The sequence below is a fragment of the Tinamus guttatus genome, unplaced genomic scaffold (genome assembly GCF_059628265.1).
Source record: "Tinamus guttatus ecotype Peru unplaced genomic scaffold, ASM5962826v1 Tinamus_guttatus_pri_ptg000423l, whole genome shotgun sequence".
NCBI classification, from domain to species: domain Eukaryota; kingdom Metazoa; phylum Chordata; class Aves; order Tinamiformes; family Tinamidae; genus Tinamus; species Tinamus guttatus.
Window position 1 is genome coordinate 4457032 of NW_028288957.1, and position 17440 is coordinate 4474471.

The 17440-nt window shown below is 41.0% G+C and overlaps 1 protein-coding gene across 1 annotated transcript; it reads right to left on the reverse strand.

Moving 5' to 3' along the window:
- Positions 1-208: 208 nt before the first annotated feature.
- On the reverse strand, positions 209-16334 carry SDAD1 (SDA1 domain containing 1). The gene is made up of 22 exons (XM_088531670.1): positions 16227-16334; positions 16010-16114; positions 15613-15711; positions 15341-15451; positions 14402-14473; positions 14210-14310; positions 12511-12568; positions 11735-11809; positions 10921-11022; positions 10316-10385; positions 9393-9496; positions 8807-8864; positions 8267-8325; positions 7524-7600; positions 7089-7186; positions 6573-6649; positions 6055-6187; positions 5008-5105; positions 4381-4571; positions 3806-3890; positions 3269-3430; positions 209-446 (listed from the first exon to the last, which is right to left on the reverse strand). The coding sequence occupies exons 1-22, from the start codon at positions 16314-16316 to the stop codon at positions 396-398; spliced, it is 2076 nt and encodes a 691-aa protein (XP_088387796.1). The 5' UTR covers positions 16317-16334; the 3' UTR covers positions 209-395.
- Between the last annotated feature and the right edge of the window lie 1106 nt (positions 16335-17440).

Here is a 17440-nt window from a genome sequence, read left to right on the forward strand (position 1 = left end):
ACTGTTTCAATTCATCAGTGGTACAATTATTCTTTTTATTACTCAACAGGTAAAAATAACCACTCACAAAATGGCTTATTACTTAAATCTACGAAAGTCATAGCCTTAAGATAGGCATAGATATTACCCAAATGCACCTCCTTCTTTGGGACTGATGCAGAAGATTAAAATTCCTTCCCGTAACCATTAACTGCTTCATGTAAGAACATGTTTTATAACAAAGGCTGTATATTTTAATTAATTCTTACACATACAAAAACAGGTCACTGGAAATAATTTACATTCAATAAAGGATAACTGCCTTGAATCCTTGAAAGATTTTGGAATCAAGATCTAAGGATTAAGGCATCTTCGGTGTGTCCTGTACATGCAATATTCCTCCTCTTTACTGTTCATTACTTCAGCAGCCGTTTCCTCTTTTTCAGAAGTGCATCTCGAAGAGCCAGCTGGAACATGGGACAACAGTGGAATATTCAGGTACCTCAAACTTTTAAATATCAAATTAAATGAAATGATAACAGTATACAATTCACAACCCTCTCCACTACGCCAATAATATCCATGCATCTCACTGCTATTTTTGTCAGACATCTACACAAAATCACCACACTGGAATTCAAGTTTACACACCAATTAAAATTGTGCATCAATCCTAAGAAGAAAACTCCCCTTTGGGGAGTTTACATCATGTATACTGAGATACTGACATCTCTACGGAGGCATTTATATACTACAGGTAAGGAAGAGGTCTCCAAGATGAAAAATGAATTTGAACTAGCTTTAAAACCAGCTGACTCGGGTACAAGAAGCAGAAAAGTAGTAAAATACAAGGATGTAACTTCAATCCCAATGCCACAAATTTTTATAGAAAGCTAACAGCAACATTTCCAGCTGTAAAATTAGGAACTTGAGATGAAACTTACTCAGAAAGGTTTAACTAAAAAGTTTACTCACACTATTTTGAATGGGTAAATATGTAATGACGTAAAATTCCTGAAATTGTTCAACCTCACAAACAGGCAGTAATAACTACTCAGCTAAAACTGGGAGCAGTAAATACTGAAGACTACCATGGCAGAAATGGTGTGGTTGCTTAGCTAAAGTTGGTAGTACAGTTAAGGAAAAAGTTGGGCCTCAAAAGTCAGTTTGTATAGGATCTGCTAAATGCCATACTGACACAATTAGGGAAAAAATAACAAACTGTTCAACTGACAGATTATATTACATTAGAAGGAATCAGAGGAAAAAAAAAGCACATCAATTATCTGATAATTAAGTAGGATTAGGACAGTTTTAGGAGTATTTTAAGAGGAGTATTACAGAGCTTCTTTTAAACAGGGAAAGGAAGGGATGTTACAGTTTTTTTTCCCAAGTGCTATATAACTTGAAAGAGAGTTTACTGTGTACTCAAGGCAAATTGGTGGGGCTTCCATTTTCTGGACTACAGACAGTGCTCTATTTTACGCTACTACTGAACCACATAGGGGAATTCAGTATCAGACAGCCCAGCCCACTATTATGAAACATTTCCAAATCATCGTCAACAAAATGGGTGCTATGGCCTAGGTGAAAAGCAGCCTGAGCAATTTTAGCTTTCATCAAAAAGGAGATATTATGAAAAAATTCTTCTTTGGACATTCATCTGATATGAACACATTCAAAACCAGAAACAAAAATAAGGTCTAGAACAATTAAAGATGACTTTTTAGTGGCACTGAGTCTACGTTAAAGAATTTTTATCTAAAATCTGGTAAAATGATTAATGGCATCACAATGGAGATTATTGTCATATCGAAACAAAGCAAATAACCTTAAAAAAAAAAAACCAAAAAAAAAAAAAACCTGAATTGCTACTGGCAGGTACTCCAAACCTCTCTGGTTCTAAATGCACCCAAATCTTTCATAAAAGAATGAAAACTTAAACTAGTTTCCTAAGAGGAGCTTAAGTTTTGGTTTGCTACATTTTGCTGGTGTTCTGAGGACTGAGTTAATGTAGTCAGTGTTACTTGGGGAGAGAGATAATAAAAAGCAGCAAATCAACTATTTGCTCAAGGTATGAGGCTACATCTTTCCATGCAAAAAGAAACTTCTAAGACACACACTCTATTGCCTTCTCTGCAGATATTTTTTTTCCTCTAGTATTTCTGCCTTTAGGACAATAAGTGGCAAATAAATATACATTCTGCTGTTGTTACTGATATTGGCAAAGGAGGGATTGTAAAAGAAGAAACAAAATGTGCTCTACCAAAAGACAGAACCTGTCAAAAAAATCTCAATTAAAAACACACATAAAACCAAGAGGCCTGCATAACTGTATTATTCAATAAGTTTTTGCTGAAACATGTTCAAAAGCATTCAATTTTGTAATGCTCTGGAACACTCCGTACTGGTTACCTGCCAGGTTAGATAAAAGGGTTTTAAGGCAGACTTATTTTTAACACACGTGCACCCTGACAAAGTGAAATGTGGTAGGACAAAGCCCTGCCTAGGTCTCTGCTCTAGCCCCAGCCCTCTTAGAGGCACCTTTTCAGCCACGCTGCCATAGCTACCTGTGGGACAGACCACTTAGTAACTAGACCAAAGAACTGCTGTGCTTAACCCGCACATCCTTTTGCCAGAGCTGCTTTGAAACCTGCATCAGCTGGCAATTTCTCTGCTGAGATCAGCATATTGTAAGAGAGTAGCAGCAGGCTAAACCCAAGATGCAATTTTCTACACAGTTTCAAATAGGTCTAAAATTGTACTTAAATCTGTGCCCTAATTCTCTTTAGGGCAAACTGTTGGATTCTTACATGACCTTAGGGCCAGGACAACTGAGCCCATAATATGACAGTAGTATGAAGAACAGCAAAGTCAGACACACAAACTAATAGCCCTTCCTAAAAGACAACTCTTAACATGCTGCAAAAACATTTCTTTTCTCACACCGTCATCAAGGTCCTCCTCTGATCTACTCTTGCTTATATAGACCGAATCAAACTATGTTATCATTGGCTTTGTAATAACCCAGGCATGACTTCACACCAGGGCTTGGTCCTTCATGTATATTAAAGAGTAATTCATGCTAATAAGTGAAAAGTCTTCTCCACCCCAGAATCTCTGATACACTCTATCCAGACGGGATTCAAGAAAAGCAACTTAACCCTAGTTGCTTGCCAGCAACTCAGCCATGCCCAACCAAAGCTTAGGGCACAGGATAGACATTACCTCACCTGAACTACAACCTTATTGCTCACACTGCCAGCCTGTCCTTACCACTGAATATTACCTGTTTTTCTCTGAAAGAACGCTTATTTTTTGTGCGGACATTATGGCTGTATCTCATCATCATGAAGTTCTTCTGCTTTTTCTTTTCTTTGTTGGTAGTGCTGGCAAACGGGTTCATTTTAGTTTTCTTTTTCACAAATTCTTTTCTGTCTGTTCTTCCAGCCTAGAATAGAAAAGGTATTTTAGTATTTTCCTCTCCCCACAGGTAACATGGGCTTAAGATGACAAGTTCTATGTCAGAAACAACAATTCCAGATTCAGTATATCTTTCTCCATATTACACACATTCCTCCTTGCTGGCTTTATTTACTTAAACAAGGGTGAAGTGTCTGTATGTTTATATTCCCATCATCATTTGTGACCATTACTCTCGTTCACCCAAAAAGCTACAGGAAAAACAGCTTACAAAATGTCTCAAAGCATAAATGTCAGCTAGGCCTCTTACAGACTCAGCCCTACCTGCTCGTTTTTCAGGGGAAAACACAATTCCTTCAGAACTGTAAAAAGACAGAAGATATGAAATAGCCAAGTTTCTCACCATTGCAGTTGCCAGTCTGGTCTCCTTGTCCGATTTAGGCTTCTTATGCAGATGTTCAATATCTCTGAGCGAAAGCAACTCTCCCCTACACACAAACGAAAATCCAACAAAAGGCCATCACTCGCAAAGCACCATCTAGCAAGAAAAACAGCACCCTCCTGACCCGTCATCTGCCTATAAACATTCACACAGCACTTCTTTCTCTCAAGCTAATCCCTGGGCTGTGACAACTTTCACAAACTCTCATTATTGCTTTTTCAAGTCCTTTAATCACATAATCAAAAACCCTTGGAGATACAAACATGCAACTACTACTGCAGGAAAAACATGCCCATCAGTCTGAACAAGCTGAACACTCTCTTGGTTTTCACTGGTCCCTCTTGCTGCCGCCTCCTTTCTTTTCTCTCCAATAAAAAGAAAACCCTGAGGCCAGGCAGTTTGCCACATGGCATCAGTTATCCTGATGCAATAGTACAGTTCTGTACCCTGCTGCAATTAAAAAACAACCAAGCAAAAAACCCAAACCCACCAGACTACAGAGAAAAGAAAGGCCCGATCAATATTTCGTATCCTACCTGCTCTCCTCTTCTTCATCTATTTCAATGTTTTTCCTCTTGGCAGCTTTTCCTGGTGCGGAATTGAGCTCTTTGGACAGCTGGGCAAGACGTATTTTATGGAAGTCTTCCTGAGTTAGCAGCCTGCTTGTACTGACTGCTGCTGCTTTGGCTTTTCGCTCCTCTAAGGGCATGCTTTTGATCTTTTCTGCCTTTTGCAAAGAAGTAGAAAAGAATCACCCAGAGGTTCGCAGAAACATTTCTCTGCCCTAATCCATGACCCGTGCTTCCCACAAACTTATAAAACGGGGATGTTGTGGGGGAAAGCTCTGATCAGTTGTTAGCGTTCTCAATATTCTTATATCCAACACAAAGTAATAAAGCAAAGGCATTTTTAGAGCAAAAGAAAGCATTCAGTATGTAAAGATTACAGCTTTGAAAGAATTCAGCATTGGGACAATATTCCCCCCATCAGCATGCATCCTTCAGTACATGTGCAGAAAAACACTTCACCTCATTGATCCTAGTAAAAATCATCGTGCAACTCTGCATAATTGTAAGCAACCACGTGAAGGTACAGAGCACCAGAATCACATCTGCTATAGCACATAACATTGATATTTGTGGTAGAAGACACTTGAAACTCACTACTTCTTGCTGCTCCTCATCTGAAGAGTGATGCACATCAATCCATTCCCCGTCTTCATCCTCTTCCTCCTCACTGAGACTAGCGCTTTCCCATCCATCTGTCAGGGCAAACAAGCACACAGCGCCTTTGGCACAGATTCAGCTCAATTGCCTGAGTTGCAAGGAATTCAAAGAAAACGTCCCAGGCTCTCACTGCCTTTCACTACCTACTTGTTAACTACATTTATGCCCAGGGACATGCTTATTAAACAGATCACCTGTAGATTTCAGCAGCCCATGCCTCAGAACATACAGACATTAGCAAGTCGCTTGATATTTCACTCATTTGATTGCTGTTTGTGAATAGCGTATCCCCGAAGACATCCACCATGGAAGAGACAGGTAGCTTTCCCACCAGCAAGCTCAGCCACAAACTCTGTCTCTGCTACCAATTTCCATCTGGCCTGCAATATCTTGAGTGTCAGAGCACAAAGCTCTGGCAGCTACCATACAAACAGGAAAAGAACTTCAAAGTCTTCAGTTCTTGGTGCACCCAGATCACCTGCCTCCACCACATTCAGGTACGGGCACTCGTTTTTTGTAGTGGTAAATGCGTATGTCTGTGTGCTGTCTTGGAGAATGTTCACACCTGAAACAGACTGCCTAAAACACGCAGTATATGCCTTCATTACTGTCAATGCAATCCCAAGCATTTTTAAATATCAACTCATAAAAATGAAGGCAAAGAAAATTTTCATTTTGCTAATACCTGCATTCAAATGAATAAGAGAAACAGCATGTCAGGGCACATACATTCCTCTAATACACTTCCACTGCACTATCTCCATTACACCTCAGCCTTGACTAGCAGAACTCTTCTGACCTAAGTTTCAAGTTCCACTCCCACCTTTTTTGCTTTCCTCCAGTTCAGGCAGCAGGTCCAGGCTGCGGGGAGTTTCTACACCAGAAGCAACTCACGGTAACTAAGTACAATATTATCAGCAAAAAAGCTTTCCTTTTGGAAGGGAAAGACAATAATACGTAAAATGAAAATAATAAAGAGCCAACCTTCCTCTTTGTTTCCTCCTTTTTCGTCTTGACTGCCAACATCCAGTACTTCTGCTCCTGGAATATAATCTTTTGCATCCAGCTCTCCATATTCATGAATTCTGGCTTCCAGTGAGGCCTCAGTAGGCTTCCCCTATAAGCAAAATACAAGTTAAGTAGACTGCTACTTTCAATCCCAGAACCCTCCTCTATTTTCATCAGAGAAATGCTATCTTAAAATGAAATAAGAGGTGATCTTGAATTATTCAAAAAAAATCAATAAAGAGAGCCAATTTTCTCTAGCATTTCTTCAATGAACAGATTAATACATTTGAAATGAAGAAGTCTGGGAAAAAAAGACATAGCTGCGTCAAACAGAACGCAGCCAGGGAGCAGGCACAGGGAGAACACATGCCTTATTAACATGCAGGCTTGATTCCATGCCATTGCCAGGGTGTAAGGAGCCTAGTTGCATCAGCATCACTGTTGAGCATGGAATCCTATGTCTGCGATTAATGCAGTGTGTATCAAACACATACCCTGAATTTCTTCTGCAGCATCTCTGGATTCAGCGAACGGAAAAGGTGTATCAGAGTTCTGGCAGACATCATCACATCTATGACCCATAAAAAAGAGAGTTTGGGTTAGCTATAATGGAGAAAAGAAGGATTTGATCCCACTCCAATTTTAAGCATTCACAGCCTGCTCATTGACTTTTCTCAAGTCCAACCTCCCACTGTTTCTCTAGTACAGGATCCAACTATTACTTAGGGTCAAATCTTCCTTAGCAGGCAGTTGCCTTCTTCAGTTTTACTATTTCCCCTGCCACAGCTACCTTGGCTTTAGCCTTCTACATGCATACATTTACAATAGGCAAAGAAATGAGACAGACTACCATTATAAGCTGCCTCACCACAATAAAAAAGATATTAGCACTACATTTCAGCTCTGAAAACTGTAACAGTGCAAAGGAAGACAAGATAATACAAGAAAGAAAGAAAGAAGAAAAGAGATCTAAATATACACTAAATAATACATCTAAATAATACACTTACTTTTATTTTTATGAGTCTTATATTGAGCCAGGTCTTGGAGCAGATCTTCAGTCATGGCTAAAGGACATCTTGCAGTGATTTCTTTTATTGCATTGATTCTGAAAAATAGAAAACAAAATATTTTTCAGTAACACAGGAGAGACTCCTGCAAGCCCAGAAATAGACTTATCAGGAAATCCAAGAATTTTAGACAATGTTCATATAAGTATAAGACAACCAGACAGAAGATGCTCTCTGCCACAGTTCTCCAAAATCCTCTGTCTTTGGCCCATGTTTTGTACCCTCCAGCTATTACTTTGCTTGATCTCCAACCACGCAGCCTGATAGCTCCTGACCACTTAAGCAGCAATGCATTCAAGTGTTGACAGTGCCGTTATTTCCCTGAGCCAAGAAATACATATTCCACATTCCAAGAGCATGAGATTTCATACATACCCCACAGTCATCACTTCCCCAGAATTCTTGTCGGTGACAAAGTTGTTTGCTATAGTCATTAACACTGACTGGATAATCTGAAAAAAAAAAATTAAATATACATATTGCACTTTTATTAAGATGTCATAATGTTTTATTCAATAGCCCTATATAGTAGGCAACGGAACCCCTTTTCACAAAAATGTAGAGTTTAGGATCTATCATTATAACCTGCAGATATTTTCCAGACAAATTTTCCTGCAGCAAGACATATATTGGGGGGCAGGTTGTTTTTCTTTACACAAAACAACCCCTCTGAACTGTCAAAAGCAGCCAACAGGAGCTAAAACTCACATATGCTTTTCAAATCATCCAAAATGTAATGACTAGAGCTATCCTGTAAAAACACAGCAGACACCATGGAGAAACTGGGGATGAAAAGGGTGAAGACTTTTTTTTTTCTTCTCTCTTTCTCAGCTTATAAAGTTCATATGACAAAATGAAGATGTGGAGTTGGTAACTAAAATGCCCAGACACTAATATGGGTCTCCAAAAAGGAACTCTTGCATTACACATTTCTCTCAAAAGCCTTTATTAAAAAAATATTCTGCCATGGAGTTTTAACCATTTTGGAGTTGCTTTGGTGTTCAACACAAGACCAGATTCCCTGTTCCCTCACCCCTAATCAATGCACTGAGCAAATATATAACCATGCCAGCCCGCTGCCCATTTTTAATGTCACTGAAACTTGGTGGCGTCCTGACCTCCGGTGGTACTAGCTGATGTGAAGCCTGTGCAGCAAACAGAAGAATCTTTGTCACTTCTGGAAAAAGGAAAAATGGGAAAAAAAAAGATGTTCTGTCTGATAAAAACATTCACAAATACCATAAATCAACAAGGCACTAGGTCTCTTAGTCTCAAAAACATTTCAGTTTGCATTTGAGCCATCCTGTACAACAAACCACACTAGTTAGGATCTCCCACTAGAAACTCAGCAGGTTCATTTATTTTCCACTTCTGGAGTTTCTCAATGGCTAAAATCATCTCAGATGTGATACACACAAGTCTGAAGCGCCCTGCATTTCTGGCAGCTGGGGCCTTTTGCTCAGTAGGAGCATTTGGGATAGAAGGGGTAGGAAGTCACCTCTGTTCATAACCTGCCTTCATCCAAACTCTCTGGAGCTACTCCTTCTTAGTACTTACTACCACCTACTTCTGCTGCCTCGTCATTTAAAGCCACACTGCTAACAGACTGTACATGTGACATAGTGGATGAGTGTTATTATCTACCAGTAGCTGCTTACCTCTTTGATGGGGCTGCAGGAATCTCTGCACAAAGGGATAGAAGTTAAAAAGAAAAAGCTGTGGAGAAAAGGAAAAAAAATAATCAAGTTGTGACATATTAGCTTCTTCTCTTTTAACCGAGATCACCTTCACAGGCCAAGATGAGACATTCTCCTGCCTTGAGTTAAAGGAGAAATGCAACAAAGTGACTTATGCAGAGGAAATTGCAGAAATATGCAGAGGAAGGTCCCTCTACACTGAAGAACCTGACAAAAGCACCTGGAAGGTCTGGAAAAAGACATTTTCCCTCCAGGTGTTAGGGGGGATCCTAACTGACAACAGGGCCTTAACAGCCAGCAAGGAAAGCTCAGTTAAAGCCATGCAAGCCAACACTGTCGTGCCATTCTGCAAGGCCTACTGGCAAATACAAGACCACACTCATTTTCTTTTTTCAACATAACAGTGAACTTAAAACCCACTTCTCAGAGGCACCAGGCCAGAGTGTATCATGCCTTTAACCTTGCTGGCTGCACACTGACTATTAAAAGTGGCAAGTCAGCTTCTCACACCAAGCTAATAATTTACTAACATTAACATAGCAGGTACCTCATGTATTCCAACTAGCCTGGAAATCAGGTCCATGAACATCATCTTCACTTCAAATCGTTCTTTACAATTCTCCAACTGTTTCAGCAGTTTCTCTGCAAAGTCTAGGGAAAAAACAAACAAACGAAACCCAAACAGGTATGTGGTAAATTTTAACAAAACAATGCAGAACACAGTTCAAAGTTAGTTGAAAAACTGGCTTTTTCAAGTGGCAGTGCCCTTGCAAGAAGAAAGCAAAGATGCCAAAGAACACTGCTCCTGAGCAGTTTTTTTTCTCTCATGTGCTTAGAAAGTCTAAATCAGTGCATAGATGCAAGTTAAAGGAGAGCTAGCAAAAGCTCCACATCATCAAAAATACCGGATTAGCATATAAAGCTATTTTTATTAGATATATTTTAGATCTACCTGACAAAATCCCCAGAGGTTTACAAGATCGGACTGAAAAGAAGTCAAACGGTATCAGACAGACATCAGACTAGTAATAGGGATTATTTTCTAAATGGGGGTAGTCAATTTTTAACTGTCCAAAGCACTTTAATGATATTGAAACTAAACAGAAAACTCAAAAAAGCAAATTTGAAGAGATAAAGTATTCCCCATTCAAACAAGTTATGGCCTTGACACACGCAAGGAAGAGACTAAGACCCAGGTCTTGATTTGTAACAACATAAAGGAAATGAATCTAACACTGCTCTTTCCTTGCTTGAATGTATAGTAGTGCAACACTAACTTGGACAAGCACAGCAAGTTTTAAATTATTTTACTGAAGTACTCCCAGGCCCTATGATCAAGCGTGCTACAAGCATCAGCGTGTCACAAGCGTAACCGCTTACCCCTTTTATTCTGGTTGCATATTGGTGGTTTTTTGTCCTCCAAATCCTAGTATTTGGCTGTCAACAAACCAGAACAGGTTACCTGCTTACCTTGGGGATCATGAATCAAGTGAATAGCAGAAAAGTTGAACACCTCTGGCTTTCTCTTCTTCTTCTGTTTCTGTATCAGAAAAGAAAAAAAAAAAAAAAGATTTTTTCTTTCCTTCTCCTGAGGTTATTGCTGAATGCTGCCATTCCCCATTATTCTTTCCAAAGAGAATGATAGCTGTTGATTTTGACAAGAAAACTAACCTTCTAACAATTGCATATCGTTTTCAACCCTGGAACTCAGAGGCAACTGAAGCTGCTTAAAAAAAGTTACCTTCTAAGTACAGACATTTGTTCCTAGATGGTCATTTCTGTTCAGCAAACCACTGTTTAGGCAGCAGACAGTAACCTCTTCAGGGCCCTGGGTATCTGAAGTACACAAGGGGGACCACAAAAGAGACCCCAGACCACAGTTTACAGTATACAAGGTTGTTTTAGAAGACCTCTCCCCTAGGCAAACACTGCATATAACCTGGCCAATAGATGCTAAAACACTTGAGGAGCTTGCTCTAGAAGAGATGACAAAAGCTAACACATCAGAAACCCCTGAATTCTTCCACTTGAAGGTTACGCTAAAATCCTGGCAAGTCGGACACCAATCTGCTCACCTTGAGGACCTTCATGGCTTTCTCCAGTTTCTTCTTGCGCTTGGTGGTTTTCTTATTAGTTGCATATCGCACCATCAGCTCTCTGGCTGTGGGGCCATCATCCTTCAGAAAGGGCATGAGGGAAAAAAGTAGGACTCATGAGGAAAAAAAAAAAAAAGAAAAAAAAAAAGAAAAAAAAAAAAAAGAGGAACTCATGTGAAATCAGGCTTCAAATGTGAAGCAGAAAAACAAAAAGCATCAATATTTTTCAGGATCACGTACTATATATGAGAACTCCCTTCTCTCTATACCATCCTAAATTTCATTTTACAAGCATTAGAACTTAAAGTCCTGATTATATAAAACTAGCACAAACTTACATACAAAAGATTAAAAAGAAGTAAAAGCACATCAGCACAGCAGTTTTAGCAGCTGGGTGATCAGAGTGATTATCAGAAGAAAGCCCTTCTCCACAAATCTACATTATACTTTTAGCAATTCATTAGCTGAACAAACCAGACCAACCAGGCCCTGGTTAGCTGCTATGAATAAATTGCTTCCTACACAGTAGCAGCAGCAGGAGGGAAGGAACCCTTAGTATCCATCTGGAGACAGATGACAAAGGCATCCTGCTATCAGTAGAGGACAACTCTCAAAATCATTGGAAGTTTTTCACAAACATTAAAAGTTTTTACGAGTTAGACAAATCAGTGGAGAAAACAAGAGGGAAAACACAGTAATACAGAAGCACAGCCTCGTGTAGCCAGTTTCGGCAGGATAACTCATCTATTAGCATTTGAAGAACTGAGAGAGAAAGATTAAATCCAAGGCCCACCTCAGATTCGGAATCACTGTCTGGATTCTCATCTTCATCTCTCCCAAGGAAGAACTTCAAACCAGCAACGAGTATCTGAAAAGCAAAGCAAGTTCAGGTCAGACTGGACGAAAAAACAAGGGAAATTAAAACAGCAAAGTGACACCAAGACGCTCCGACCACATCTGTGAACAGAAAGCAAACCAGATCAAACTGAAAAGCATGAGTGCACTAACACGGCCAGTCTTTGCTGCTAATTCTCAACAAAAAACAGAGGCACAAGAAGACTTGGGAAGCTGCTGGGCTTCCATAACACTTTCAGTAAAATTTAACATGCAAATTCTTTTCCTCTGGATCTAATTGCTCCATGCCACAGCTATCAAGAACTCCTACATAATCCATACCTGATCCACAATGCTCAGAACTCCAAGGTTTTATTAGTTTATATGGGTTTGTAAAGTCCCACCCACCCATGCACCCCCTTTTTTTTAATTAAATGAAACAGCTTTTGAATTTTATTATGGAAGGACTTCGCTCAAACTATAATGTGCTTTTCTGGAACATCCAGCCCTGCAGAACCTGAACAGATGAGACCAGTCCTCAAACGACCCAAACCACGGGCAGGAGTGCAACTGTCTTCACTTCTCACAAACAAAAGCCTTACTTGCCAGTTATAAGGAGAGAATATTCTGGCAATTGCTTCTGATTAACCGCAGAGTATTCCTGCCCTCCATGCCATCCCACACTTTTTAGAAGAAAAGAAATCCACTGCTACACCAACTTGTTTCTCTTCTCACCTTCGTCACTTTGGAAAAGCAGGCAGTTGTGATAACATTGACTGTTTTGGCATCATTCCTGAAATAAAACAAAACATTATATTTTACTTGAAGCTTGGCCATTTCAAAACATTCTAAGAAAACTAAGTAGTATAAAATAGGACTCCTCATAAGTGTAAAGGTTCCTAAGAATCAAACCCCTTAATATTCCAAAGACGACTCACACAATTATGTTTCCAAATGTCGTGGTTCCAAAAGGAACGTGACAATGGCTTTCCCTAGATGGAACATAAATTTAGCTGTTGATCTAGATCATACTGTGGAACGAGTGGACTTTGACAATAAAAATGAACCTACAGTAAAACAACAGCAGACAGTTGTTACAATCCTTTGCACTGATAAAAAGAAAACAAAAATACTACCTGATATAAGCCATGGAGAATTCTGATTTGTACTAGAAAAAGTGCTAGAAAGCTGAAATAAATTATCTCTTAGAAATGAGGTTCTATAAGAAATAAAGCTACTGAGATTATTTTTAACTTATCCTGAGTCTCACATGCTTACCAAATCTGTTACTAAAATGGCAAAAACCTTTCCTTTGAGTAACAGTCATTTATTTCAAGCTCTATTTTCTCTCCACTGTAGAAGTTCTCATCGCACTGCTACACCAGAAATCTTAGCATAGCTGCTGTGACCTTTCTGTTTGTGCCACAGATTAGACTAATGCCCCACAGAATAGGCCAATGGATGGGATTTCCTGGAACACTGCTCATCAGAACTCCTCAGGCCCCAGTACTCGTGGGTACAAGGTTGTGTTCATCACCTGTTTCTCCCTGTAATGCAGAAGTGCAGTGGTGACATTCACATCCCTGCACAACGCACACAGGAGTCACTGGGAACTCTGCCCAAGGACAAAACGCAGGAACTGCTTCCCTAGGGAAGCTTCCCTCTGATCTCTTTGGGAAATACAGAATAAGCATCAGATACAGCGCACATCAGCAGCATCGCTAGCCGAATTCAGACAGCTTCTTCCTAAAGTTCATTTCTGTGCAAGAGTCAGGGAGATGGAAATTGTACAGCCTCAAGTTTTTAAATGTCCTTTTACAATCAAGAGGCAGGTGATAATGAACAAGATGCCATCTTCTGCAGTTTTCCACTAAAAAGCATCTGCTCAGGCATTTTGTAACAATAAAAAACAATTTCCCACCATCTCAGGCATGAGAGAACCAGCGTACCTAGCGTGCTGCTACGCTTTCCCTTATTTTTCCATGCTGCAGTTATTCAGGATACTATCTACTAAAAATAGTGGCTGTCTTACAGCGTCAGGGAAAAAAAAATAAAGAAAACCTCCATTAGACTGGCCATCTAGAATGATCTTGCAAACTTAAGGAAAAAGAAAAAGCCCAAGTGCTGTCTCTCCATTATATTAGCAGTTACATGAAGAAGTTCAAAAAAAGCACAGCTTTTATTCATCCAGACAACATGCAATTCCTGTATTATTTTCAAATAAAACCTCAAAGATTCAACCTAAATAACCAAGAAACATCACATGAGAGAATATTTCCTCCCAGTTAGATTGCACTCCACAAAGTACGGGTCCACTAGTTCACAAACAGGATAAATACAATCACGACACAGCCCCTCCACGTGACGTTTTGCACTACATGCCGAGAGGGACTTCAAGAGGACTATCCCATGGTAAAGGGCTTGCCAAACCTACCAAATATTCCTTCTGTAAAGTTCAATCATGACATCCAGAGAGATCTTGGCAGCAGTGGGATTGCTGTCTCTCAGCATGGTGTACATGAAGTTCTGCAGGGTCTAAGAAAAAAGTTACGGAAAGTTTATTGCTAGGATGCTTTTGTGATATGAAGAGGTAATAGAATATTAACCTGAACACCCAAATACTTACTGTGTTTATTTTGTTGTTTTTATGTTTAGCGTTTACATTCTTGATGTCTGTCACAATGTGAGTATACAAAGTCTGTAAATGAAGAAATAACAGGAAGTCATGCACAAGTCATGCAGAAAGCACCACAGATGCACCACAGTCTCTCACCTGAAGTACTAAGGTGAGAGCAAGAACTGATGACCATGGTGTTAAACATTCTTTTGCCTTTTAAATTACAGTTGGAAAAAAACATAAACGGCTACTCTGTAAAGCCTGAAGTATGTCCATTTAATGTATTTGAACCGTATGCTTAATTTATAGCGCAAACAGTGAGACAGGAAAATGAATAGCATGCTTAATGCTTCATTTATAGTACACACTTCTATGCCTAATGTATGCTTAGTTTAATGTATCTGAACTTCTCTATTTAATAATATATCTGAACAGTATGCTTAATTTATAACACAAGTAGTGGGGCAGGAAGATGAGCAGCATAAAACAGCTACAGAAACCCAAAAAACACACTCCTGATCCATTTTTGCTAGGACTACATTCTGATGGTGAATTAAGGAATTCTGGTGGTAGAAAGTGACAAGTTTTATTTTTATGTCAAAAAGAAATTAAATACGGCTACAACTAGCATCTCTCTTTCCTTAGAAGTCTTCACAAGAACTCCGAAATCACTCTTATGACAGCAATGTGCTGCCAGTTTTCAGCTCTAGATAGAAACACCCGAGCGGCTCAACCTCAAACACAGAGCGGGCCTAAGAGCTGCAACACGGCCCGTGTCGTTCGGGGTAGCGAAATTCATTGCTTAGGCAGCGTGTGACAATAGACGTCTTTTAGGCTTCATCATTTTGCTACCAGTAAAAGCAAAACAGCTGCCCGCTAGGCTGCATTGCTTCTGTTAACAGTCAAAACCCACTGGAAATGAAGGATGGTTTTTAAAGCATGGCTTACTTTTCGGAGGAGTTTATCGTGACACCGCAGCAGTTGAAAGAAGAGCTCCAGCAAACTCGTTGGATTGATCAGATTCTTGTTTCTTAGCAAGATCAAAGCCTTGCAGAAGGTCTGGAATGAAGAAGCAGGGATCAGAACCAAAGCTCACACCTGCTTTCAATGCTTATTAAAAAAAAAAAAAAAAAAAAACAGCAAAGGAAACTGCAGGCTCTGATTAAACCAGGCTACAGCTTGTTACCAACATGCACCAGAGCACTCGGCGCGAACCTTACCATGCGCAGGTCAGCGTCCAGGACCGTGTGGTGGTAGGAAAGCAGCTCCTTCAGCTGCTGCGGGAAGTTGGCCACGTGCTCTGGGTAGCAGTGGGCCACCTGCGCGAAGACAGCGTTAGCGGGGCTCTCCCACAGGGAAACTTCAGCTGCGCAACAACAAGCGACCAAGGAAGTTCTTCTTCCAACACCAACTTAAAAGTTGTATGGAGGCAACAAATATACTCAACAGCAGACAACACTGGGACCAACACCCTGATCAACTCACGACTTTACAGCCAAGTCTCCGTGGCCACCACAGCAAAGCTCTGCGAAACACATTTTTTCTCTCCCCGCCGACTCAAGGGCAAGGGCTGCCGCTCTTCTCCCCGTTGTCCCCCGGGAGGGCCCCGCCGCTCACCTGCGCCAGGAACATGACGAGCTCGGCCAGCTCCTTGCTGGGCTTGTCGGGCTGGAAGGTGAAGATCTCCACGTGGGACTGGTAGTGGTGAAGCTGCTGTAAGAACTGAGCGCGCGGGGACAGCGTTGGGACAGCGTTGGGACAGCGTTGGGACAGCGTTGGCACCGCGCCGGCCTCCGCGTCCCCCCGCGCCCGCCTCGCCCCGCGCCGCCCTCACCTCCTCCGTGTAGGACGTGGGGTCCCGCTTGATGAGGTTCTGCAGCTGCGGCAGGTTGCTGGGCAGCTTGTTCCCCTGGCGGCCCGACATGGTGCGGCCGGACCGGACCGGAGCCCCCGGTTCCGTCCTGGGCCACCCGGCACCGCCGCGGCCGCGTGAGCTACCAGCTGGGCGCCGCCATGTGGGCCCACCCCCGACGGACGCCGCGCAGGGACAAACTTCCTGGGGCAGCGCGTGCCCCGCCGCGGCGCAGGGGGGCGCTGGCGATGTGGCCACCGAGCTGGGAGCAGCTGTCCCCCTTTCCGGGGACACCCGCCGCTTCCGCCTCTGCGGATGCCTTCCAGCACTGACAGCCCGGGCGCGCCTCGGCCTTTCAGCCACGCAGTCACACAGGTGGCTTCTCACGTGGCCTAAAGGATAGTTATGGAATATCAGGGTCCTTATAACCCTTTATTTGTTCCACCACAGGTAAACCGCCCCCCACCAAGTTTGTTTCTTCTAAATCAATGAGATGTTCAACACATGTTATCTCTGCTTTTAAAAGGCTCATAATCATAATACAGTCACCAGCAGTGTTTTCAGGGAACAGTTAACATTTTCTTAAGCAATTTGGGTGGACAAAGTATATCTTTAAATACATAGTCTATCTCCTGTGCAGGAAATAAAAGACTTCTAGACAAAATAAATCTGAGATCTTAAATTGTTCAGAAGCACAATCTATAAAAGTGTACCAAGCCTGGTTTTCAGGACTATTGAAACAAATGCTCTGCCTTTCCACCAGGTATCTAATGGCCTTCAGACACCAGTAAAAATGATTCCTTTTTCTTTCCATAAAGAGTACTCAGATAATATAGCTATTTGAACAAAGTAGTTTAAGATAACTCAATCTATCCTCCCTGCAGCCTTTTTTTTTGCTTCTCTCCACAAGAAACAGATACAGGGGTTTTCATTTCCTCTCATATATTGGGCAAATATGAGTTCAAAATGGGATAAGGGAGCAAGCAAACTAAGTACAGCCAGTAAAATGGGTGCAGAAGGATCAAGGACCCTATTAACCTTAAATTAATTAGTAATTTCTTACTCTAGCAATTACCATATGAAAGTACAACTTGAATAGCAGTAACAAAGTATAACTCTATACTTTTCTGCAAAAAAATATGAATTTCATATTACAGGTTATACTTTCACAATTATGTCCAAGTAAGATTTTGCCT

What these genes read in the sequence shown, in the direction of transcription:
- SDAD1 (XM_088531670.1), bottom strand. Translation starts at nt 16,316, where the DNA reads ATGTCGGGCCGCCAGGGGAACAAGCTGCCCAGCAACCTGCCGCAGCTG. An exon ending in ACAGTGATTCCGAATCTGAG is followed by an intron (nt 11,023 to 11,734) that starts GTGGGCCTTGGA and finishes CCCTTTCTGAAG; the next exon opens with GATGATGGCCCCACAGCCAG. An exon ending in GTTCTTTCAGAGAAAAACAG is followed by an intron (nt 447 to 3,268) that starts GTAATATTCAGT and finishes CCCATGTTCCAG; the next exon opens with CTGGCTCTTCGAGATGCACT.